A 26614-nucleotide genomic window follows, 5' to 3' on the forward strand; every position below is an offset into this window, starting at 1 on the left:
TACAGCTGGAGAAGTTACTTTTATTCTTGCAGTTTTATACTAGGAAATCAACATTTAATTTAATAAGCCATCATCCACAATTGATTAAAAATGTTTAATCCTTAAATTGTACATCAATATCCTATGACTCCAAATTTTATTTATTACTCTCCTTCAAGTCTGAAGAAAATGATTAATTTGCTAAGTTCCACAGACAGTACAGTCCCACTGACATAACATTTAGTATGATGTCCTACTCTCGTATTAGAATTAAGGACAGCCAGTATCAAACTGGCCTGAAACCTGATTGTGTTCCTGGTTCAGAATACCTGTAGTAAATTTGTAAATCCACACCAAGACACAACATTAAACTAGGGTGTATATATCTTATAAAAAACTTTTCACAGTAAAAATCAACATTAAAATTTTACCAAATTCCAACATTATGGGTTTTGAATCCAATTAAGCTTTCAAAATGCCTGATTAGCTGTGAATTAATTATAAATAACTTCATGTAGTTTGCCCAGCATTTCAAAATGGTTATGGACTATAACGTTTAAAATGTCAAAGTATGCTATACATATTGCACTTTTCTGCTAGGCTGGGCTAGTATCTTCCATGGCAAGATCCTCAAACTATTGAGTAAAATATACTTTTAAATCAATATAGGTACTTGATTAATTTCCCTGAAATTATCAACATCATCACCAAAATCTTCCAGGATTTTGTAAGATTTGATTCCTTAAATACACTTTTAAAGTTAAACTTATGGAGGGAAAAAACCCCTCATATATTGACTGTAAATTTTACGTCCTTTTTTGGTCCCTCAACGACCAAAGAGAATTTTAAACAAATTATGCTTCATGTTTCCTGGCTTAATAAAAAGCTACAATTTTTATTATCCAAATTAAGAAATATTATACTAATCAAAAGCTATTAATTTTGAAATGTCTATGTATGTCTGTCTGTAGGTCCCCTTAGAACCTTTCCAAACATTTATAATCAAGAGATTTTAATCAATTATGTACTAGAATCATATTAAAGAAAAACTTATTTTGCAAAAATAAAATCACTTTCCAATATGCTTGACAGAAACAAGCTATTCATTTTCATTTGTGTTCCACTGAAGACATTACTGAAATCTGTCCAATGGTTTATTTCCAAGTGGTCCACTACGGAATTCTTCGGAATGTTTTAAGATTGGCTGTAGCTAGAGTTCTGACTTCCATTTGGACCCTGCTCTCCTTCACTGTTCAAATGGGGAAGAAAGAGATTTTATACCAATTAAAAGATCCATTTTTACACCCTGATAAGCCTACTGACTTTAAAATTCATTATTCTGTGGCACAACTATACAAAACAAAGACATTCCTCATTATAAGACACGTGAAAAATTAAAATCCAGAAGACTAACATTTGGTTTTATGTTTTTATTCTTATATAACTTTGTGCCCTCACACATAACAAGCATTCTGGAAGTTAGTGTCCATATATACTCAAAAACTTTAAACCAGGGTATGGGATTTCATTGTTATTACAGGTATCACTCAACATAGAGATTACAGCTTCTTCTAAACAAATTTCCTATAAAATTAAATCTTACATATAAAATCCTATTCCTACTATTTATGAAAAACAAGAAGTGTTCTTCAAAAAAAAAAAAAAAACCAAAGCATAATAAAATCATACATAAATATGGCAAACCTTTATAAGTCAGCAAGAAATATGGTAATTTCCTGGAAAATGCTGAATACTTAAAATAAAAATGCTGAATACTTAAAAATAACTAAAACTGAAAATACCAGTAACTTTGGCAATAGGATTATTGCCTTATCTTGTCCACCATCATCTTGCAGCTTCAGGCCCTGCCACTAGTGGAGAATCACTCAGGGAATTTCTGCAAAAAATGCATCCAAAGGTAGCTGTTTGAATGACTGCCTTAAACAGCTCCTTGAATAAAGTATTAACTGTTTCCAAATTGTGACATTAACTTGTCAGTAGCAATCCATAAATCTATCTTGTTATATAACAATCATTTTTCTAAAGAAACAATTAAAATGGATGGCATTTCTTTATTTCCCTTCTGACTTTTTCTCCCTGACCCAAATGAACTGATACACAGTGAGGGCAGAGAACCACTGAACTAAATGAACAGATCTTACTTAAAACACACACACACGCACACACACACAGCCACCCACCCAATAACAACAAAAAAACCCTCTTAGCACAGGTGATTCATTATTAGCAAAAATATATTCTTATGTGCTGTGGATCTTAGGGTCACTTTAAAACCAAAATTCTTTATCTTTACAATATCAGATCATTCACTGAAATTTTTGAAAATTGCTACTGAAATTTATAAAACAGGACAATAGCTGGCAGTGGAAAAAAAAAAAAAAGATGGCACAGAGTCAAACTGACATGAAACTACTATAGTTCTGAATTCTGCCCTGAATTTCGGATGAACTTGCCTAATTCTATCAGCTTTAAATTTATGGTATATGACCATATGTTGAGAGATACCTGTAATATACCTTCACTGCATTAGGAAAAGTTACTAATCAGATTAGTGTTTTTTTTTAATGAGACATTTTCAATCAAATCACAAATTTAAAAAATAAAATTAACATGGATCATGAAGTTTTGGAAGAAATGTTTTAAAAACTGTAAAACAACATAATCTAAGAAAAATATGGTAAGTATGATATATAATTAAATGACATCAATAATTAAAGTCTACAAAGTACCTGTTTGGAGGTGGTTTTGGTTTCGGCATCTTACTAAGAATGGTTGCCATCTCTTTTCTCTCATCGAAATTCTTCCACTGCTCATATAGTTTTAAAATAACCCTGATTATTTCCAAAATCTAAAAGAAAATATTTGAGAAGTTCTCAGTGGCAAAAACAAGCAACATGTATATAAAGAGCACACATCACTTACTACACAACCCTCAGAAAAGAGTAGTCTCTGTCCTTAAATCCTGATAAATTTGAAAGCAGTATTTTTCACCACAATGCTTTTTAGGATTTTCCTTCTAGCCTCTCATTTTTCAGCATGTGTCCATTGTCCATTCTTATCTATCTCTGCAGTTGATTTCCTTCCATCTGATGATATCTTTTAAACTGAAACATACTAAGAATAAAGGTTCTAATCATGAGGGAATATACCATTATAGAGCACACTCCTCTAGTATAAATTATTTTAAACAACTTAATGGGGGGGTAGTGCACAAAAGATGTTTTGATTCTCTGTTAACTACACATACATTAAGGTGTTCAAAAACTGGCAGCTACAAATTTGAAATAACTAGTTTCTAAATTAGCCGTTTTTTCCCACCTGAGTAGAACCTAACCTTAGGATTAATTTTAATGCATCTAACACTTGGGCACAAAAGCTAGAAACACAGCAAAAGCCACTTTGCCAGGAGATAGGCTATGTTACAGTAGTATTCAGTGGTTACCAGGGAGCTTTTAAAATAATCCTGGGAATTAGAGGCTACTTTGCAACCAATCAAACCAAAAGTTTACCATTCTGTTTAATCCTAACCTGAAAAGAGATACATAGCTTAAATAATCAGCATTAACTCTTCCTACCAAATGGAGTCTTGCTCTGTTGCCCAGGCTCACATGCAGTGGCATGATCTTGGCTTACTGCAACCTCCGCCTCCCAGGTTCAAGCAATTCTGTCTTAGCCTCCCGAGTAGCTGGGAGTACAGGTGCATGCCACCACACCCGGCTAATTTTTGTATTTTTAGTAGAAATGGGGTTTCACCATATTGGTCAGGCTGGTCTTGAACTCCTGACCTCAGGTGATCCGACCACCTAGGCCTCCCAAAGTGCTGGGATTACAGGCATGAACTACCACACCCAGCCCATATTTCTTAATATTTTGTAACCAATAATCTTCTTAGCCTGGTGGACATCATAAGATTTTAGGCTCATGGTAAGTACATATGACATTAATTTTTAAACATTCAAGTTTACATACAACTAACGGAATTTTACAGAATACCTTTTCCATATCCACAGAAAGCTCAGCAAACCATTGCCTGGCATCTTTCTGCTGTACAACACAGGCTACATGTAGGCAAGCTGAAATGAAAATGAGAGACAACTATCCATGTTTAACTGCAAACACAGAATATGATCTAACAAAGATTTTTCACTAAAAAATTTCCTGTGTATTTTCCAACACTCTTTAAAAAAATTAAACAGCTACATATGAGAGTTACCATTGACCACCTCAACAATGTAATCCGAGACAGAAAAAATTACTAGAGTAATTACATCAAGTTCTTGACATCTGGTCCTCACTGCGTGCTAGTCACGGTGCAGTTGCCTTGAGAGTCAGGCAAGTTAAAGAGGAAAAACATTCAATGAGGAGAATGGAAAAGGGAAGTTATCCCTGAGTAGTGTACAAAGCAGCAGTTAAACTGCACCCAGAAGTCAGTGCGACAAAACAAAACAAACAAAAATGTCAATTAATACACTAGGTTTTAACAATGTTGACTATGTTTCCACATTTCAGTTAAAAGCAGTGTTGTCTCGCCTTTTTTCTTCCTTTTCATTATTAGCATATGATCAAGTTATGTGAAAGTTGGGCACATCCTTACAGAATTCAGTGTTGTAATCAAATAAAGGTTAGAAAAAAAAGGTAATATACTGTATACAAAATTAGTTATATATGTTATATACAATATAAACTAACAAAAGAGAACAATCTACATCACAACTTTGCCTAAAACAATTTCTACTGAGCAGCCTGGATATACTGAACCGACCCCAGCTTAAGTTATACTCCTTGGTCTGGTTATCCATATGTCTTTGCTAAGGATGACATTCTAGGCAAATAGCAACTCAAATGTGAACTGACACACTGGTTGCCCTAAGTCAAACAAAGCTATGAGTAAGGCTTAGGTCTAGAAGGGGTTAAAAAACTAAAGGACTGAAATGATAAAAACAGGAAATTAAAATACAGTGGACAATGCTATTAACATGGGCATGCATAGAGTACACTGGAGATCAAGAAAGCATCCTAAACCCAGACTGAGGTGATGCCGAAAGGGTGGGGGAGGGTCACTGAAGAGGAGATATCTAAGCCAAGTCCTAACAAAAAATGAGAAGGAAATAGTATGTATATCAATTGGGAGATGAATTCGGCTGGCTCCAGGTTTCTCAAACTTGGCACTACTGACATCTTAGGTTGAACAATTCTCTGACACTGTCTTGAATACTACAAGATGCTTGGCAGCATCCCTGGCTTCTACGCACTAGATGCCAGTAGCACCCTACCCTAGTTATGACAACTAAAACCAAACATTGCCAAATGTCCCCTCGGGGCAAAATTATCCCCAGGTGAAACCACTAGCTTCACAACAGTTTGGAGGATAGATAGGCTCTCTGAGGATGGGAGTGCTGTAGGCTAACAAGCCAGTTAGGAGACTGCTGTGGTAACATGGATAGAAATGAGATGACTATGAGATTACAGAAGGAACAATCGAGATGAAGGCACAAAATGTATTGGTAAACAAGTACACGTGGGTATTGAGGGAGATGAAAGGGCCTAACTGCTGGGTTTCCAAGTAAGGTATATAACTCGTGCTATTCACCAAGCTGGCAAAGACATTAAAAGGAGGAACATATTTTGGGGCAAAGTGATGAGCTCAGTCCTCATCATGAGGCTGAGGTGCTGCTGGGATGCCAAGTGGAGCTATGTAAAAGGAAGATGGATATAAAGAACTGAAAAGTGGCAAGATCTTGGCTAAATAAAGAAATTTAAATGTTTCAGCACATAAGTGATAGTAGAAGCCATGAATCTCATGGAAAGTACCCAAGAAGAAAACTGCAGGGATGGCAAAGATGTCACACATGTTGTTATCCCTTCCTTCCTACCTATAGAGATCCCAGTATTCGTACCTGCTAAACCCAGACACCACTTCAAAAATCCTTTCAAATCCAGTCCTTTCAGGGAGCTGCCAGTAATACAGAAGTATAAGTATAACCTATTTGTCAGCCCTGATGTAAGAAGGCCGAACATTTAAGGAATAATTAACAACTGAACAAAGACAAACCAATGGAAAATAAGAGGGGAAAATCAAGAGGATGGAGTTATAAAAATCAATAGAAGGGGCTGGGCACGGTGGCTCATGCCTGTAATCCCAGCACTTTAAGAGGCCAAGGAGGGTGGATCACCTGAGGTCAGGAGTTCAAGACCAGCCTGGCCAACATGGTGAAACCCCATCTCTGCTAAAAACACAAAAATTAGCCAGGTATGGTGGTGCATACCTATAATCCTCCTGTAGCTACTCAGGAGGCTGAAGCAGGAGAATCGCTTGAATCCAGGAGGCAGAGTTTGCAGTGAGCTGAGATCACACCACTGCACTCCAGCCTGGGAGACAGAGCGAGACTCCATCTCAAAAAAAAAAAAAAAAAAAAAAAAAAAAATTAAACAGAAGGAAAAGGAACAAAATTAACAAGTGCCCAATGTATAACAGGCATTATTTGGTGCTGTACAAGCTATCTCATTTAATTCTTCAAATGGCTCAGTGGAATTACTAGTATTCTCTCCATTTTACAATTAAGGAAACAAACACGGAAAGGTCAGATAATTTTCCCACAATTGTAAAGGAAGTAAAGTTTAAGCCTAGGACTATCTGACTCCACCCATTACAGTACTGCTTTCCACAGACAGTAGAATGAATGTATCTAACTTCTCCTCCAGCCAAGCATTAGGGACCACAGATGCTCCTTTACACAACCTCTGAGTACTTGTTTGGGCTCAAGATATGAAAGGCCCAATTATTTTACATGCTACAACTAATATTAGCTGGCTTAATTCTGAACTTTTCCCTCTAAAAAACAAATATATTCTATTCAGACACTGATTAAAACTATTTTGAATGGTTTCAAAAAAAAAAACTTACCAAAAAAAGGGAGTAGGGGAATAATAATCCTGATTTGTGACAGTTGCAGTTCATATTATTGAAAGTTCACATGCAAGGATTAGTCTATTACTTCGTGGAACATAAAAACACAAAGTACAATAGGGTGAAATTTAGGATGACCTAAATAGGTTTATAACTAATTTAACTAATAAAGGCACACCATGCTTACATACCTAAAGCTATCATGAAAGGAGGATACAGTAGGCAAAGATCCGTTCTGTAGGTATCATTCACTATCCTCCTATAGAAATGTAAATCATATTATTACTGAAAGCAGAACTACCTCATCTGGTTGTACATTTCCTCCAGAGAGGGCCAGATTTCCCATCTTTGCACACATTTATTTCCTTTTATATTACTGAAGCACAGCTATAAAAGTGAAAACATCAAGGCAAAAGGATGGATACATGAATGTGACAACAAATAAGCACATATCAATGAATAAAATTACAGCTAAATATATTTTAAATTTCAAAATCTCATAACAAATTATAAACACATTTTTCTAATTTTTTAAAAATCAGGAAAATCAAATTAAAAAAACAGAAATTATACAGTAAATTTATATGTATGTTGCATACTACCAAAAAGTATTCTGATTACTTTAAAGATAGCTTCAGTCTTAATTTTTATGTTAACAGTCTGTGTTTTGTATAAAATTAAATTTTAATAGGTATATTTATGGAACAGATAATTTAGGATTGTTTTCATTTTGGCATTTACACCACTATAGTTATTAAAATTCAACAAGTGGTATTTTGCTCAACATAAAATATCTTGGGGCAATAGTTTAATGACTTTAAAAATGCCGGACTTCATATTTAATTGTCAACCTTCCTATCTAATAACACGTTACACTATTAATAACTTCTGTTCTAATTACCATGCAAGGGGAAGCAACATGTCTTCTTGGCCCATGTCCTGCACATACTGGAGCAAAGGTCTATAAGGATGATACACTATCAAGCAACAATCCTAGAAACAGTTTAAAAAATGTGTATGTATAAAAAACAGATTTATTACAACACAAAAATGTTATCATTACCCAACTGATTTGTAATTGTGTATTTCAAAGTGAATTTCACTAACTCATGCTTGCTTCCCTTTTATTCTCTTAAGCAAGCAGTATGACAGCCCTAAACTCTACTATAATAGTGAAGGCAGTGCTCTCTCTGGAATATACCTTGATAAATCGGTTGGCAGTCAGTCAGCATCCATTCATTCCCTTAGAGACTCAAAGTGTCACATCTGCAACACACTGAAACCTCTTATTAGCCTATAAATCCATAATTCCCAACTGGAGGAGCAGAATTCTGCCAAAGACATAATCTATCTTTAAATAACACTGCACGCACACACAAATTGTGCACATAATTTACGGTGGTTTAATGTCCTGACTTGTCTGTTTGTAATCCTTTCATTATAGTTACTTACTATAAAACAAAAATTTTCTCATCCCTAAGTAGGATATACAAATTATTTTACAGGCATCAGAGAGACTCTAGATGCTAATATAAATAGGCTACCATGATTTCACCATCACATATCAGGTGGATGGTTTTAAAATGTACCTCCCTAAAATACTTTCTTTAAATAATTTCCAACTTCATTAAATTTTAAAAATGTTTTAATCGATTAATCACAGAAGATTTACTTACCATTAGTTCTAAAAGATAGAATTCACATTCTAATATCTGTTGAAAACAAAGATTATCAATGAAATGTTAATATGAAACCAAATTAGATAAGTCCATCCACTTAATCTAACATAAATTACAGACATTATAGTAATTATTAAAAATTTTTACTAAGAAGTTTTAAAAATCCAAACAATAAACATAGTTTATATTAAAATAAATATCTGCAATAAAAAATTACTATATTATACATGCAATTATGATTATAAAGATTTTAATCCTTGTAAAGAAAAGCCAGCTTCTCACAATCATTCTTATTACTCACTTTTATTTAAAATATCCTGTAAAACCATCAGATTTTCCAGTATACTTTGTAATACAATTATTTCTACTTCATTAAAAAAATGTAACTTAAATAAACAAATCCCTTGCAAGGTGGAAAAAGGACATACCTATTAAAATGTCAATGAAAACTCACCTTATATTTCATATTGTTCCATTAGTTTTTAATCCCAGCTGAATAGTAGTATCACCTGGGAGCTTTTACACAGTACCAATGTTGGGAGCCCCAAGCCTGAAAATTCTGATTTTGTTGTTCTGGAAAGGATCCAACATCAGTATTATTTACAAGTTCCCAAGGTGATTTAATGAGCAGCCAGGGTTGATAATCACTACTATGAAGTATTTTTTTAAATGGTAAAAGTTATTTAGCTTTAATTTAGAATAATGTCTGTATTTATGTAATATTTGAAACTGCCATTTCTAGGAAACTACTAAATTTAGTCTAATATAATATAGAGCTAGTTTATATATAGCTTTGATAAGTGTTCTATTTTATACCATATACTTACATGATTCATCCTATAAGGAAATTCCTTTGGAAAGGCATATGAAAACCTAGTTTTTACTGCAGAAGAAAAACCAAAAAACAATTTAAACTGAGAAAATGGGAAGTGCATTAACTCAAAATTCCTTTAACAGAGCAGAATATTAGCGGGTAGAGCAAAATTATTTTCAGTAGGAATTCTTGGCAATACTTAGGGACCCAGATTTTTATTTATTTTCAGGGAAGGGGAAAGACTAGGTGGCATGACACCCTACACAGCTTCAATTTTATATTTACTACCTTGAGAAAGGTTCTGATGTTTAAAAAAGAAAAATATCAGGAAAAAAAAAATCACTGGCTTTTATATTTCTAAAATCTTTTTAGCTATAGAATGGTATTCTTCTGTTTTCCAGTGATTGAGCTTAGAAGGAACACGGGGTTACATATATGTTTACAATATATACAATTGGTAAAAAATATACATATAAAATATCGGGAGGATAGTACACCAAAAAAATGTTAACAGTGGTTATCTGTGAGATTTAAGAACTTTTTACTAATCTGCACTTTCTAAACTTTTTACAATGACCAGGTATTTATCAAAATATATATTTTAATAAAAGCATTAATATATGTGCAAAGGTCTCTAGAGTTTTTTTAAACTCTAGAGTAACACAAAGTTACTCAAAGTAGTAGTAGTAACACACAAAGTGGTACTCTATTATCTATTACTTTATTGGTTAGTCACTAAATAAAGTACAAATGAAAAAACAATGTTAACCATCAATCCCCCATCTCTTTAAAATGGTGTGAGCATATACATATAAGTACTATTTGAGAAATTGTATTCAAGCCATTATGACACATTTAATTCAACCAAGTATCTACTGACAGGTCCTAAAAAATGTTTGGTGTCAGCTTCCATTTGTACAAAGCCCAAGTGATCTCACCTGAAATTAAAAGAAATTCCATTTCTAGCCAGGCATGGTGGCTCATGTCTGTAATCCTAGCACTCTGGGAGGCCAAGGCAGGTGGATCATCTGAGGTCAGGAGTTTGAGACCAGCCTGGCCAACATGGTGAAACCCCATCTCTACTAAAAATACAAAAATTAGCCAAGTGTAGTGGTGTGCGCCTGTAGTCCCGGCTACTTGGGAGGCCGAGGCAGGAGAATCCCTTGAACCTGGGAAGTGGAAGGTACAGTGAGCTGAGAACACACCACTGCACTTCAGCCTGGGTGACAGAGTGAGACTCCATCTCAAAAAAAAAGAAAGAAAGAAATTCCATTCCTTCTATGCAGTATATTTTCAAAAAGATTTGTTTTGCAAATTAAGTGCCCTACAGCTAATTTAGATGCATAATATCTGCCAGGATTTGAAACCTAGAAAAATTTAAACTTGACATTAGTAAATTTATAATCTTTCCTTTCTGCTTTCCTTTATTTAAATTAAGACGTACCTATTAAGGTTTCTGAGTTTTACAAATCCTTGTGATGTAAAGTATACCAGCAAAACAGGTTCTTATATCATGGTAGACAATCAACAAAGTAAAATTATCTCTGTATATAAAACAAATCTACATTCCCATCCCCTGGACCTGGACACTAACACCTCTATTGAGAATATATTTACCTGATACTGTTACAACATATCTGTTACTCCACGCTAAAACTGCTCTGCATTTTTTTCTATCTTTTAATCCTTTTCTTCCAACTTGGAGAAAAATACCTCCCTCCTCTCTATTGTTTGTCTTACCACTTATACATTTGTTATCATCTATTCAATAGATAACTCCTATTTTTTTTCATCTTTAACCTTTCCTCCTTCAGTAAATCTTCCACCACATACTGATATGCTCAAACTTCCCTTGAAAAAAGCAAAACAAACTCTACCTAATTATATTCCTCTGCCTTTTATTTTTGTGGACTCAAAAACTGAGATCATGCACAATTCTCTTATACCCACCGTTATAGACTTGCCAGCCTCCAGAAGTGTGAGAAATAAATGTCTGTTGTGAAAGCCACCCAGTCTATGGTACTTTCTCATATTAGCCCAATTGGACTAAGACATGCCTTCACCCAGCTTCCCCTACTACTAACATCTTACATTAGTATGGTGCATTTGTTACAGTTACTGACCCAATATTGAAATGTTATTATTAACTAAACTCTGTACTTTGTTCAGATCTCCTTAGTTTGTACCAATGTCCTTTTTTTATCCTAGGGTCTCATCTAGGATACCACATTACATTTATTTGTCACGTTTCCTTAGACTGTTTGGCTGTGACTGTTTTCTAGCCTTTCCTTGTTTTTGATGACTTTGACAGTTTTTAGGAGTACCAGTCAAGTATTTTGTCGAATGCTCCTCTACTGGAATTTGTCTGATGTTTTTCTCATTAGACTAGAGAACATGGGTTTTTGACAGGAAGACCACAAAGATAAAGTACCATCTTCATCATATCACATCAAGGATACATGATATTAATGTGATTTATCACTGTTGCTACTGACCTGGATCGCCTGGCTAAGGCAGTATTTGTCAGGTTTCCCCACTGTAAAGTTACTTTTCTTCTCCCTTTCCATAGGTACACACTAGCAGGAAGTTAACATATATAGCCAACACCTTACGAGTGCGAGTTATGCTCCCTCTACTTCAGGGCAGAGTAGCTACATATATCATTTGGAATTCTTCAGCATGGAAGACATGTCTCTTCTCCTTCATTTATTTATATCAGTATGGACTCATGGATATTTAGTTTATACTTTAAGTTATTACCCAATGCTATTTTTAAAATTTTGATGGTCAAATTATTTCAGTTTTGGTCAGTGGGAGCTCTCTTAGTTGGCTCCTATATCCTTTTGACATATCCTCATCAATGTAGGTTTTTGTTTTTCTTGTTTGTTTTGAATACTTCTTTATTACTGGCATCATGAAATGGTCCAGGTCCATCTTGTGTATTTCTTGCCCCAGTCCTAGAATCAGCCATTTTCTCCAAGGAGCCCTGGTACCTTTTATTGGAGAATTTTATTAGAAACCGAGACATGGGTACTAGGTGAGCTCACTGCTACTGGGATGTCATTGCTTATAGACTCTTTCAGCTGAGAAAGCCAAGAAATACACACATTAACCCATTTATATACACATATCTATAAGTATTTCTATATGTAACCATCCATATTGTATTAAGGTACACGAGTTCATGCTGTTTCCAGCCCTTTGTTTATCTGTAAATTCCCATTCCAACAATGAGAAACCTGGCTCTCAAACATTTGCTATTGATTTACATAATTGTTTAATTCCCATATACATGTATAACATTATCAGAATTGTTAACTTGTACACCCATGGGTAACAACTTTATCAACCAGAGTACAGTGCTTATGTGTAGTTCCTTTTGCCTTTATGCTTACACTCTAATCATTTCCAGAGCTACTTATGTCAACACCTTTCCCCCAATTCCTTTCACTGAAGTCGTTTCATATATTTGTAATATAGTTAGACTATTCCTTTCTCAGCACCTACTCACTTCTTAATTCCTTGCAATCTGGCTTCTACCTCTACCCCCACATTGTTAATAACACTATGCTCTCTCTCAAAGATCTGTTTTTTTCTTTGGTTCACATCTTTTTCTATGCAGCATAAGACATTGTGCAAGTCTTTTATTTTTATTTTTAGAGACAGAGTCTTACTCCGTTGCCCAGGCTGGAGTGCAGTGGCATAACCATAGCTTACGGCAACCTTGAACTCCTGGGCTCAGGCAACCCTCCCACTTCAGCCTAGTTGAGTAGACAGGACTACAGGTGAGTAGCTAGGACCACAGGTGTGTGCCACCATGCCCAGTTAGTTTTTCTTTAATTTTTTGCAGAGTTGGAGTCTTGCTATGTTGTCCAGGCTGGTCTTGAACTCCTGTTCTAAAGCAATCCTCTTGCTCCAGCCTCCCAAAGTGTTCAGATTATAGGCAGGAACCACCATGCCTGGCCTGTGCAACTCTTAAACGTTATCAAATTCCAAATTTCTACTGCTGGCCTCACATTTTTAAGAGGATGTTCTACTGACATATTTATGGTTATAATGTCAAAGATTAAATTTAATTCTTTTAAGAACTCACTTATTCTCTTTTTCGGTACCACCTACAGCTCCCCAGTCCCCAGGCAAAAAACCTCAAAACACATTTCTGACTCTTCTTAAATCCCTTCCTTTTACAAGTCCTGCTGACTCTATTGCTCAAATCTGGCTCGTTTGTTCTTCTTGCTGGCTGCTAGTATTAGTTTAAGCCTTCATTAGTGTTCACTGGGATGACTTCAGCAACTTAAAAATTATTTTTTCCACTTTAAACTTGTTAGGTTTTATTTCTCACAGCACCCTGTGGTAAGTGACAGCACTCAATACAGTTTGCAGTTTCACTGTATTTCAGAAGGTTTTTGTTTATAAATTGTATTAAGATACACAAAACTTTTGCAAAACAAACTCTGTACCCATTAAACAATCACTCCCTATACCACCCTTCCTCCAGTCCTATCATTCTACTTTCTATCTCTATTAATTTGACTACTCTTAAGTATTCCACGTAAGTGTAATCACACAATATGTCTTTTTGTTACTGGCTTATTTAACTTACCATAATGTCTGCAAGGTTCATCCATGTTGTGGGATGTAAATAACTTCAAAATTTGTCTAACTCTACCTGCCCTCTCCTCCAATTCATCTTACATAATTCTGTCAGAGTTACCTTCCTAATGTACAATACTAGCATTACCCTCATGTGTAAAAATAAATAAAACTGGCCAGGCACAGTGGCACACTGTGGTGGCACACACCTGTAATCCCAGCTGCTAGGGAAGATAAGGCAAGAGAATCGTTTGAACCTGGGAGGCAGAGGTTGCAGTGAGCCAAGATTGTGCCACTGTACTCCAAACTGAGTGGCTGAGCGAGACTCTGTCTCAAATAACTAACTAACTTTCATTACTGTCAATAGAATAAAGTGCAGATTCCTTCATTTAGCATTGAAGGCCTTCTTCTATTAGCTGATATTAGTCAGGTAAGGATTTTTCCCCACTATTTCCTTACTCAACATACAGTTAATCTAACTCATGAGCTTTCCCTATTTGACTAAACTATTCAATGTTCTTAGACTGTCTATCTTCTGCATTTCCCCAGTTCAACTTTCTTCACCAAATTCTACTTAATCCTTTCTGGATTCATGAAGCAACCTTTTCCCACCCAAAACATTCACAGCATTCTCTGTAACTCTCTTATATTATTTATTTCCTTCTGTATTAATATTTTTATGTGTCTGTCTTATTTTTTTTGTCCTTAAATTCCTTGTATTTTATCTTGGTACCAATGCCACTGCACTGGTACAGTGTTTTCCAGTGATAATGATGTTGTTGTCATTGAAGATGATGATGATGATAGCCCCTAAAGTTTACTGAGTATTGTGGACCAATATATGTCCCCCTCCAAAATTCATACGTTGAAGCCCTAACTCCTAGTACCTCAGAATGTGACTGTATTTGGAGAGAGGGCCTTTAAAGGGATAAGATTAAATGAGGACAGGCTGGACGCAGTGGCTCACACCTGTAATCCCAGCACTTTGGGAGGCTGAGGCTAGTGGATCACAGCGTCAGGAGCTCAAGACTAGTCTGGCCAACATGGTGAAACCCGTCTCTACTAAAAAATACAAAAATGAGCTGGGCATGGTGGCACATGCCTGTAGTCCCAGCTACTCAGGAGGCTGAGGCAGGAGAGTCACTTGAACCCGGGAGGCGGAAGTTGAAGTGAGCCAAGATGGCAACACTGTACTCCAGCCTGGGCAACAGAGCGAGGCTCCGTCTCAAAAAGAAAAGAAAAAAAAAGATTAAATGAGGACATAAGAGTGGGGCCTAATTCTGTAAGACTACTGTCCTCACATGAAGAAGATGGCAAACCAGGAGTGTGTGTGCTCCGAGAAACATACATGTGAGAATAACCAGACACCTTGATCTTGGATTTCCATGCTCTAAAACTGTGAGAAAATACACTTCTGTTGTTTAAGCCACCTATTCTGTGGCATTTTGTTACAGCAGCCTCAGCAAAGTAACATACCAGGCAAGGCACTGTTCTAAAAGCTTTATAAATATTAACTCATTTGGTCCTCATAACAACCCAACAACACAGGAATGGGTTTGCACATAGATATTAATATCCACCCATAAGAATGACATAATAGTCATTAGAAAACAATATAATAAAATTAGGAAACATAATTTTTTGTTTACTCTTATAAGATAAAAAGTCACCGAGTTGATGTTTTTGGATTTATTATTACTATCCATTTTAACATTAAAAGTATTATCTTTATAACTTTTTTAAAAAAAACCTTTTTTAGCTCGATTTTTTGCCAAATACACTAGACATAAAGGTATCCTCAGGAAATTTAATAAAGCCAACCAATCTGTCATATGTCTCATAAACTAAAAAAAAAAAAAAAAAAAAAAAAATTATGTAATCTGGAGCTTTCTTTAGAATTACATCCTTAAAGCAGATATATTTTTGCACTTACATACAGAAGTAGCAGCAGCAATCAATCTTGTATTTGAAACTACTCCAAATTCCTAAAGAAAGAAAAGCAGGTACATGTTAACCCAATGAATCTAAGGGTATCTGAACTCTATTCAAAACAGGATTTCCTTGCTCCCCTGTTTACACTCTGTTCACCTTCTACCCACTTGACGCGTGAAGTACTTAAACCCCTAAATGTACAGGTTGATTACCGCTTATCTGACATGCTTAGGATCAGAAATTTTTCTGATTTAGGAATATTTTGCATTACACTGGTTGAGCATCCCTAATCTAAAAATCTGAAATCTAAAATGTTCCAATGAGCATTCCTTTGAATGTCATGTTGGCGCTCAAAAAGTTTTAAATTTTGGAGCATTTAGGATTTTCAGATTAGGGATAATCTGCCTGTATTACCTTTCCCCCAAATTGCTACAACTTAAGACAAATTTTAAAATAAGTTTGTAATTTAATAACAATAAAAAGTACCAAATTAGAAACCAAGTCTTAAGATTACAGTGTCAGTTTTAGGACTTAGTTTCCAAGAAGATTATTTACATTCTATACTTAATTGCAAGAATACTAAGTATGTTTCCTATTCAATTCAACCTATACTAACAGATACTTCATGCCATTTTATGATAAAACAGTCGAATCTGTGAATAATATAAACCTTAATTAATAGAATTCCAAAGTCAGTTCCCGTTTCCTCTTTCAAATGAATAACCACCATTGTGAAAATACTAAAACTTACTATGATCCACCTTATATATACTATTTCATCTATTGCCTAAGATTCCTAAAGCCTTCACTTCATTTTAAAATAAAAAATCAAGAGTTGGTTTCTTATCCAACAAAAGGAGCTAAACTAAAAATCTATTTAAATACCTTCAGCCTACATCCTTATCCTGTGTAGGGGAAATGTATGTATAGTAACATATTTGTTTTACATTTAAACCTCCAACTATAGTAACTGAAAAGAAAAAGTAAAAGCCTGAGACATGTTCTTAAATGAGATTTCTATACAATTTCCATAAAACTAGAGAAAATACAGAAAGATTTGGTCACAGAGACTAAAAAAAAAAAAAAAAAAAAAATGCTACCACCAAATCTGAAAGACTACATTCTCTTTCATTCTCTTTCTCAGGAATAATTTTTTTTTTTCAGATGGAATCTTGCTCTGTTGCCCAGGCTGGAGTACAGTGGCACAGTCTTGGCTCACTGCAACCTCCACCTCCTGGGTTCAAGCAATTCTCGTGCTTCAGCCTCCCTAGTAGCTGGGATTACGGGCATCTGCCACCACATCCGGCTAATTTTTGTATTTTTAGTAGAGACGGGGTTTTGCCATGTTGGTTAGGCTGGTCTCAAACTCCTGACCTCAGGTGATCCACCCGCCTCAGCCTCCCAAAGTGCTGGGATTACAGGTATGAGCCACTACACCCAGCCTAGGAATAATTCTTTATCCAAAACTCAAAGGGAAAACTTTCATTTGGTAAATCACATCACAGAGTTCTACTCAGTAAATCAAATAACAATATTTAACAAATAAGATAGATTAAAATCCTCAAATTAATCTACAAGATTAAATGTTTATAAAGATTTTTTGTCTTGGTCCTCCATACTGCCTGTGCTTAAGAGACTTAAAATTAAATTATTACATAGTAATATTTAAATAAAATCAAATATTATGTATTAGAATTATTAGAATCAGAAAACTCAATCCATAAGGACCTTTAATAAACACTTTCTTTTCCATTAAAGAACTTAACAAAAACAAAGCTGATTCTACCACTCACAATTAGAAAACATAAACTTCTAGAAAGCTTGTCTTAATATTATTTCTAACAGAGTCAACTGTCATTATTTAGGTAATAGTTGGGAAAGATGTCATGGATATTCTTAAATCATGGCTAAAACAAAACTAAATGAAAGTAGGTACCAAAAGGAATATAAACTTACTAGGTAAAAATCACATTCAGTATTCAAGAATACAACTCTAAGAATACAACTCTAAGACATTATCCAAAAATAGAAACATAATGCAAAGATTTCACACCACCAAAGACTACATTAATTATTTATGAAAAACAGCCAATATCTGCTATTATTTTCTGGACTTTAGCTGAGCTCTTTTGAAAATACTACAAAAGTAAAAAAATTGAACAGAAATTCAGTCTCTGCTGCAAGTTCCTATCTATCTTCTCTCCCTCACCTAATTTCTCTACGCTCACAACCTCAACTTTTACTTGTTAGAATCTATATAGCTATAGCTTCCCCTAATCCTTGCCTTCCTTCTGGCTTGGTAGGCAGCCAATCATCAGGATGATGGGAGGGAAGACAGGAGAAGATAAGCATATGGGTGAGAAGCATAAGGGACATTCTCAGGTTATGGTAGGCAAGCTGTGGTACTTACTGAATACTACTCAGTGCCAAACAATAAATGTCTCAAAGGCAGCAGAGGAAAGTAGTTAAGAACACAGGATTGCTAAGGAGACTCCCACGGTTCAAACATGGGCTCTGACACTTACTAGGCATATAATCTTAAGCAAGTTCTTCAACTCTCTCTGTCTCAGTTTCCTCATTTATAAAATGGGAATACTACCACTATGCATTCCAGTTTGTTACGAAGATTAAGTCAGTTGGTACACAGTAAGTGCTGTATGTGTCTGTTAAGTGAATATATAAGGATATGTATATATTTCTTTGATTTTGTACAATTTTAGTATTTTGCATACATTACCATTTATTAATTTGACATAGGCAATGTGAAAACTGGGGCAGATTAACCAACATACATTGACTATACTTTGATGAAGAACAGAAAATTGTTTTATACCTCTACTTTGGATGCCAAAAACACACATGTAGGAGCCATTAATACAGGATCTATACTTTTCAGAGAATACCTAAAATATGATAAAACAAAGTTAAATATCATTCACATAGAAAACACACTGGGAAAAAATCAAGATAACTCTATGGCAGACACATGATTCATTTACACTGTGCTAAGGTTCATCAACATTAGATAAGAGTTCAAATAAATAAAATAAAATAAATAAAATAAAAATAATCCTACCTGGCATAGAATCTCTTGAAATATACCGTAGCAGTGGCAATAACTTGTTGTCTTAATTTAAGATGTTCACCTAATGCTTGGATAACTAAAAGGTAAATAATGAAATTTTAAATGTATCTTCTGGTATCATTATAATATTAACATTGAACAGTAACTTCCAATTGGTTAAATCATAATTATGTTTATTTTTAACAAATGAAAAAACCTACACATGCTCTATGTGAGTCACAGTGGTCTAACACTAGGATTTGCAAATGTGTTAAGAAATATATAGGTATGCATAAACAATAACAAAACAACAACAAAACAGAAATTGCCCCACAGCAAAAAACTATTCATCCATTAAGGAAGTTGAATAAGTATTTCCCCTCTATCTTCTAAATATTTTTAATGCTTTTCATATTATGTTTAAAATAAATATAAAAAGAAAATATTAGACACCTGTGAAACTTGTTAATACTACCACTTTTTTGTTGTTTTGAGACAGAGTCTCATTCTGTCGCCCAGGCTGGAATGCAGTAGTGCGATCTTGGCTCATTACAATCTCCACCTCCCAGGTTCAAGTGATTCTCTTGTGTACCACGTCCAGCTAATTTTTGTATTTTTAGTAGAGTGGGGATTTCACCATGTTGGCCAGGCTCATCTCAAACTCCTGGCCTCAAGTGATCCGCCCACCTCTGCCTCCCAAAGTGCTAAGATTACCACACTTAGCTTTATACGGCTCACCAAAAAAAAAAAAAAAAAAAAAAAATTCATAATGAATCCTCAAAAAAAACCAGAGAGATAAGTTTACAAAATAGTTAACTGAAAGTTAAAAAAATTATGTGACAAACCTACTACATGTCAGAGTAAAGATATATCCCTAAATCTTCTTCCCTTCAAAGCAAAGTTCTAAGAGAAATGACCACTACAGGATGCCAATCCAAAGAATCATTTATCCTCAAAGTACTTTGCTTTAACCAACCTTGAACTGGGTCTAATAACTATTACAAAGCCTTAGGGAGATTAGGTAACACTTCTAAATTGTCTTAAGTGCCTGTAATATGTAAAATTCACACAAAAAACTTTATTTGGATCACTAAAAAGAAACAGAAATGAATACGTTGTAAAAAGAACACCTGTATAAATAAAAATGTTAAGTATGCACTAAAACAGTTTACAAATTACCACACAAAAACATTTTAATTCAGAGGTAACCAACTATACAATCTCAAACAATTTTTTAAAAAGTTTACCATTTGTAAAAAATATTTGTAACTTCCAATATTCTTCCTCTGAGAGAAACTTTAAATCCTTTTGGCGCTCCTTCAACAGATCTTGTTTATCCAAAATCCATTGCAAACTAGAAAAGACATGTTACAGAAAATCAACAAGCAAGGTCAGGGAAAACACTCTAAGATTGAACACATTGTTCACATTCTGAGAAGTACAAAGAGCAAAAGTAACCTTAAAGACAATTATTTCTCACATTTCTTGAAATGTGACTAATAAGAATTATCTCACTAATAAATGTAAATATGTCCTGAAAAAAATTCTGCTCTAATCTTTTCCTTCTTCCTCCTTAGTCTGTTACCAGCTTGTATTTCACTGATTCTGACTCTGGTATCAAGATATGTCTTACAATCTGTGATGCCTTCGTGTTTTAATTGGCAGTATGTTTATTCTTTCTTAGTGATATAAGATAACGGTGGAATTATTTGGCACCAATTGATGATGGCTTAGATTTGAGGAAGTATAGTTTTTCAGCTGTTCATGTGTAACTATGGCATTTAATTTCCTTACTTCACAAATCTAATTATATTAAAAACTGCCTCAGAATGTGTTACACTGATAGCCTCCTCCTCTTGCCTAGTCAAGTGTGCTATTTTTAACCAGAGATATGAAATTGACATGACTCAAAGAAAAAACTATCTTGAACCTGTGTTTGTCATTCAATATGTATTCCAAGTCTTATGTCAATTAACTTGTTGTTCAGCATTCTTTCATACAGCTTTATGGATGGATCATTATTTAGCCAATCTCTACTGATGGAAATACAGGTTATCATTTTTCACCCATATTTTCTAATACCCTTAAGGGCTTTTTTCCTTCAATTTATGATCCATCTGGAATTTATTTTGGTACGAAGTAGGGATCCAGCTAAAATTTTGTCAAATGCTTATCCAAATGCGCTGAGGTATTTCCTGATTTATAATTCTATCATTATACTAGGATCTTCTTTATAATTTCCTATTTTTTCTTGTTCATATGCTGTGCTATTTTAAAACACAGAAAATTAAGTAATTAATAGCTGGTATAAAAAAAATACTGCCTTGCTACTATTTCCTGAATGATATTCTTCTTAATGAATATCTTTGTAATTCTCCTTGCCATATTTGATTAATAATATATTTGAAATAACTTCCCAGAAGTAGGATTAGTGTTGCCGGTAATTTATTAATTAAACATTGTCAGTTTACCCTCCAAAAACATTATACCAATTTCCATTTGTATTAACAGTTCATGAGTGAATCTTACAATATTTAATCCTGGCCGGGCACGGTGGCTCATGCCCGTAATTCCAGCACTCTGGGAGGCCGAGGTGGGCCGATCACCTGAGGTCAGGAGTTTGAGACCAGCCTGACCAATATGGTGAAACTCTGTCTCTACTAACATTACAAAAATTAGCTGGACGTGGTGGCGTGTGACTGTAGTCCCAGCTACTTGGGAGGCTGAGACAGGAGAATTGCTTGAACCCGGGAGGTGGAAGCTGCAGTGAGTTGAGATCATACCACTGCACTCCAGCCTGGTGGACAGAGTGAGACTCTGTCTCAAAAAAAAAAAAAAAAAAATTAATCCTATGGGTTACTGTCACTTTTAAATATTTTGCAACTTAAAGGCAAAGTAGTATGTCAGTGTTTCTTTTCTCTGTAGTTTACTTTTGAGGTTAAACATCTTTCTTGTCTTTATTGGTCATATATAGTTCTTCTTTTGTACAATGTTAATTCTAATATGACCATTTTTCTAATGGTATTACTGATTTTTTTAATGATTAAGAGATTCTTCTCATCTAAAATTTGTACAGTATGAATAATCACTTGTTTGACAAATAAGTGCAAAATTTCTCCCAAGTTTAAATATCTCTCAGTATTTAATTATTTGTAATACAGAAATCTGAATCACTTACTTAAATCTACCTTTTACTTTCATGTTTGTCAGGCATAGCAAGGTCTTTCCTGATTCAAAATGATAAAAAACAATTCACCCATATTTTCTAATACCCTTAAGGGCTTTTTTCCTTCAATTTATGATCCATCTGGAATTTATTTTGGTACAAAGTATAAAGTTGGGATCCAGCTAAATATTTTGTCAAATGCTTATCCAAATGCACTAAGGTATCTCCTGATTTATAATTCTATCATTATACTTGGATTTCTTTATAATTTCCTATTTTTTTTCTTGTTCATATGCTGTGCTATTTTAAAACACAGAAAATTAAGTAATGAATATCTGGTATGAAAAATACTTCCTTGCTACTATTCTCCTGAAAATTTCTGACATTCTATCACAATTATTATTCTAAGACCCAAACTTAAGAAGCATTATATCAAGTCCTAAAAAAGAATATCCATTCAAATTTTGTGATTGCATTACATTTAAAGATCAATATAGGGAGAAATGACATTTTACCAAGAATTCAAACTTTATTAAAATCTGTATGTGCCACTATGGACTTTTAAAGTTTTCTTCCTACAGGTTCTGTATATTTCTTTATATTTTTCCCTCTGTATTTTATATTTTCTGTTGCTAATGTAAATTATATTTCCCTATCCATTTTTAAAAAGCTTTTATTTTTGTATTTTATAACTGGTCACCTTATTAAACCTTTATTATTTCTAATAACTTCTCAATTAACTGAGTTTTCTCATTAATTTTATTTCCACATATTGATAATTTTGTCATTGTTTTGTCATTCTTTCTATATCTCCTTTGTATCAACTGTATTCACTAGTATACTGGTAAAATCTTAAATAGGCACCCTAATTATCTCAATGTTTCACCACTGCTGATGCTTTGATATGTTTTTCATGTTAAGGAAGCATCCTGTTTCTGTTTTAGTAAGAGCTTTGGTCAAGGATAAATGTTGAATTGCATTAGTTTTTTAATACCTTTACTGCTTCATTGACTATATTTCTATAATATAGAAATCCATATATTTCTATATCTATTTCGATAATAAAATCTATATTCTATTCATATCTATATTTCTATAATAAAATCCACTGTCACGTTTTATACTTTCAATGTAAAATGAATTTGGTAATAATTGATTTACAATGTTTGCATCAGTATTCAAAAGTGAGACTGTTTTTAGTGTTCCCTTTGCTAGATTTTTCTGTAAGTGTTATCATGGCTTTGTAAAGAGAAAGCTTTTCTTCTTTCTGTATGAAATGGAACAATTTCAAAAGGAGATTCTCTTGAAAGATGGAAAGTATTTACCCATGAAATAAGGCATAGCTCTTGGGTAATATTCTTAACTTGCTTTGGCTTTCAAATTTAAAACCCTGGAGATAACCCAAAAGTACCCCTGGGTTTACTTTTCTCATTCCTAATTTTGTATTTTTGTATCATTCCTTTTCCCCCTGATTTAACTAGCAGTAGTTTGGTCTACTGTTTTTGTTTAAGAATGATCTTTTATAATTTTTTTCCTTTTAATATATTAGCATCAGTGTTATCTATTTTAAGATCTTCTTCCTGTTTCTTTAGGCTTATTTCATGTTTCCTTCTTAATATTATTAAATAGAATATTTCTATTATCTCTCAATTATTCAGGATATTGATTTTGTAATACATTCAAGCTTTGGTTACATTCCATATATGGTAATATTTATGATGTTATTTTATAGATATTAAGTAACTGTATTTTCAGTTTCCTTTTTCACACAATAAAGTATCCACAGTTAGTTTTGTAGTTTTTATTTTTGTTACTCCTTCATTAATGCATTCAATCAACCCAGCAAATACTTAGTCCCCTTCTAGTTCATTCTGGTCACAGACTGTGTTTTGTTCTACTTCAACTACATTGTGGTTTGCTAATTAATTTCATCCCCACAGAGTCATTTTATGTTTTTAAAAAGATAAATTTCATAAATTTCACAAACATTTTATGAGTTTTCTTCACAGAGCTTTGTATGCAGGATAAACTAAAAAAATTTAATACTGCATTTCATCAAATTTAAGATTACATCTAGGATTCATCATTATTTCATATGCTATGAAAGAAACTGCCATGCTCATTTCAAAGATGTTAAAGTGTGAAAATATGCATCTTAGAAGCATGAAATATAGCATATTTAATGTCAACTGCCCTCTTTCACCAAATTCAGCTAAAACAATGGCCTCTCATAATCTTTTCGTTTGTTTTTCCAGAATTGTCTTGTCTTCCATACTTGTTACCTTTTCCAGATGAGAAACTCCATGACTGCTCAAGGGATCTGAGCAAGGCAAAGTGATCCCTTCTTTTAGGAGTATTTGAATTGGGAGAAAAGAATAGTTTCAAAGAAGTACACTTAACTTTGTAATTATTTTATATTTGAAAAGTGAAAAAATGTTTTTATAATGCTATGAATAAATGAAAGCATAATGAGAACACCATTGAAAAAAGGTAGGTGCTTTTTTTTAAGTTGAAAAACTGACAAATCAACAGTCAGCTACTTGTCAATTCTCTCAGCTTCTTTCAAAGTTTATCAGAATATCTCTTCTCCACTACCTAAATTTTTTTTTCAGGAGCTCTAACTCCAATACCTAAACTTTCGATACTTTAATTTTGCCCAAACAATATTTCAGTGTGTGAAAACAATGCAACATATATATATATACACACACATATATATACACACACATACACACACATATGATCAGTTGTAAAGCCTCTTTAACATGTCATCTCCACAGAATCACTTTACAGCAAGAGGAAAACCTGCTTTTCCTTAAATAGGTTACCGAGTTCATTGTTTCCTTTTTCTCCTTGCAAAGGGCTAAAAAATGTACATCAGGAACAGATCCTATTCACAGAATCGAAATTTAAATTACTTACTAACGCTTTCTTAGCATAAAAAATTATACTAAGATACCTTCTTTGTCAAGTTCTGTTCATCTTTCAACTATACAGTGGAAAGCCTACTCAATGTTCAATTAACCCCATCACGCACCTTCCTGCCTGCTTAAACAAATGTATTTAGGGATAAATGTTTTCAATATTATTCTAGCTCTCACATAGTCACTGACAGAAACAAAAACTTATTCATGAAAAAGGTTAAATAGGTAAACAAAATCACTGGAAAAATACGCCTTTAAAACAAAATATAAGGCACAGGCTAATGAAATGGATAAATTTAGAGGGCACCTGCCCTATACCTTATCAATATAAAACTCCATCTAGACATAAAGTACTGGCAAGAAGAGGTTAGTAGGCAGAAACAAGCCAGACTCTCTCCTCTCTTCAGAATATTAAATCCACTCAAGATACACAGTGAATGACAAAAGACCACGACGCCGATCACCCGAAGAAATCCCAGGCAAAAGCACGCCACAACTGTCCTGAACAGGTGGCCTCACAGTCTTGAGCTGAGTCACACTTCCCGTACCTGTGCCCACTCTATCCGACCCCCCGCGGCCTAGTTACACCAAAAATCCGAAATTAAACTCCGAAACGTTCCTTCCTGGGAGACTAAACTCTCTCTCACCCCTCCCCCTCACAGATCCTTCCCTCCCCGAAACGGGCTGGGGGCGGGGAGGGGAGTCGCCTCAGAAAAGCGCATCTTGCTTCTGGCCGCTGCCGTCTCCCGTGAGGACCCCGGCACTCGGAACTGAGCCGGGATCCAGGCCCAGGGGAGTCGGAGGCCCCGTCCTCACAGCCCCCCAATAACCGGCCCCAGGTGAGAAGACGGAAGATCACTTACTAGTGGGAGCTCTGCCAAAAGTTCCCTGCCATGGAACACAGCTTGCCCTGATAAAAAGCACCAGCCGGCGGAGCGGCCCGCGGAGCGACCATAGACCCAGCCCGTCCGGTAACCGCGCTCCTCGATCAAATCAGCTCGGCTCGACTCCGCTCCGCGGCGGCGACGGCGAAAGGAAGAGGATGGCCCCCTAGTCTCCTTCACGCCGGCCGACAACACTCAACTGTGCAAACCCGTTCCTATCGACAAAAGTTCCGGCCCGCGGTAGCGGAGGGAGCCGGCAGGGAGGTGCCGACCTGTGGGGGCGCTGAGATAGAAGAGAACTAGTGCTCACGAGAGCTCACGGCGGTTGGAAGACTCTCGCGAGAGCGTCTTGACGGTTCTCGCCGGGGGCCCCCGGCGTTAGTCTTCTGTCCTCAGCACTGGAGTTGCTTGAGTAGGGGTCTAACCTGGGCGAAGTGGCTGAGTTCCGGGGTTCTATTATTACCTCTTCCAGGACTTCAAAAACAGAACAATGGCATTGTAATAAAATATAAGATTTTGTGACTTATTTTACCTGTGATTGGAAAGAGAAATAAATGAAGATGACTTTGTTCTCACGGATCAAGTTTTTTTTTTTGTTTTTTTTGTGGTTTTTTTTTTTTTACTTTATTTATTTATTTATAGACGGAGCCT

The 26614-nt window shown here is 34.9% G+C and overlaps 2 protein-coding genes across 3 annotated transcripts in view; one reads left to right on the forward strand and one right to left on the reverse strand.

The window, feature by feature from the left end:
* TSTD3 (thiosulfate sulfurtransferase like domain containing 3) overlaps nucleotides 1–24486 on the forward strand; it is a 45988-nt gene extending 21502 nt beyond the window's left edge. The window contains exon 3 of the mRNA XM_033234688.1: nucleotides 24411–24486. Coding sequence (XP_033090579.1) covers nucleotides 24411–24450 — 40 coding nt within the window. The 3' untranslated portion in view covers nucleotides 24451–24486. The remainder of the gene's footprint in view (nucleotides 1–24410) is intronic.
* On the reverse strand, nucleotides 1–26536 carry CCNC (cyclin C). 2 transcript variants are annotated; one of them, XM_033234687.1, is made up of 13 exons: nucleotides 25943–26536; nucleotides 20237–20343; nucleotides 19002–19086; nucleotides 18759–18828; nucleotides 15927–15978; nucleotides 9414–9469; nucleotides 8584–8619; nucleotides 7809–7900; nucleotides 7099–7166; nucleotides 3994–4073; nucleotides 2730–2848; nucleotides 1782–1876; nucleotides 1–1228 (listed from the first exon to the last, which is right to left on the reverse strand). In XM_033234687.1, exons 1-12 carry the CDS (start codon nucleotides 26032–26034, stop codon nucleotides 1825–1827), a joined length of 909 nt encoding a protein of 302 aa, XP_033090578.1. In that variant the 5' UTR covers nucleotides 26035–26536; the 3' UTR covers nucleotides 1–1228; nucleotides 1782–1824. The 2 variants fall into 2 exon arrangements, with proteins under 2 accessions (XP_033090578.1, XP_033090577.1); XM_033234686.1 differs by lacking the exon at nucleotides 1782–1876.
* Between the last annotated feature and the right edge of the window lie 78 nt (nucleotides 26537–26614).

The sequence above is a fragment of the Trachypithecus francoisi genome, unplaced genomic scaffold (assembly GCF_009764315.1).
Source record: "Trachypithecus francoisi isolate TF-2019V2 unplaced genomic scaffold, Tfra_2.0 Lachesis_group15, whole genome shotgun sequence".
Classification (NCBI taxonomy): Eukaryota; Metazoa; Chordata; class Mammalia; order Primates; family Cercopithecidae; genus Trachypithecus; species Trachypithecus francoisi.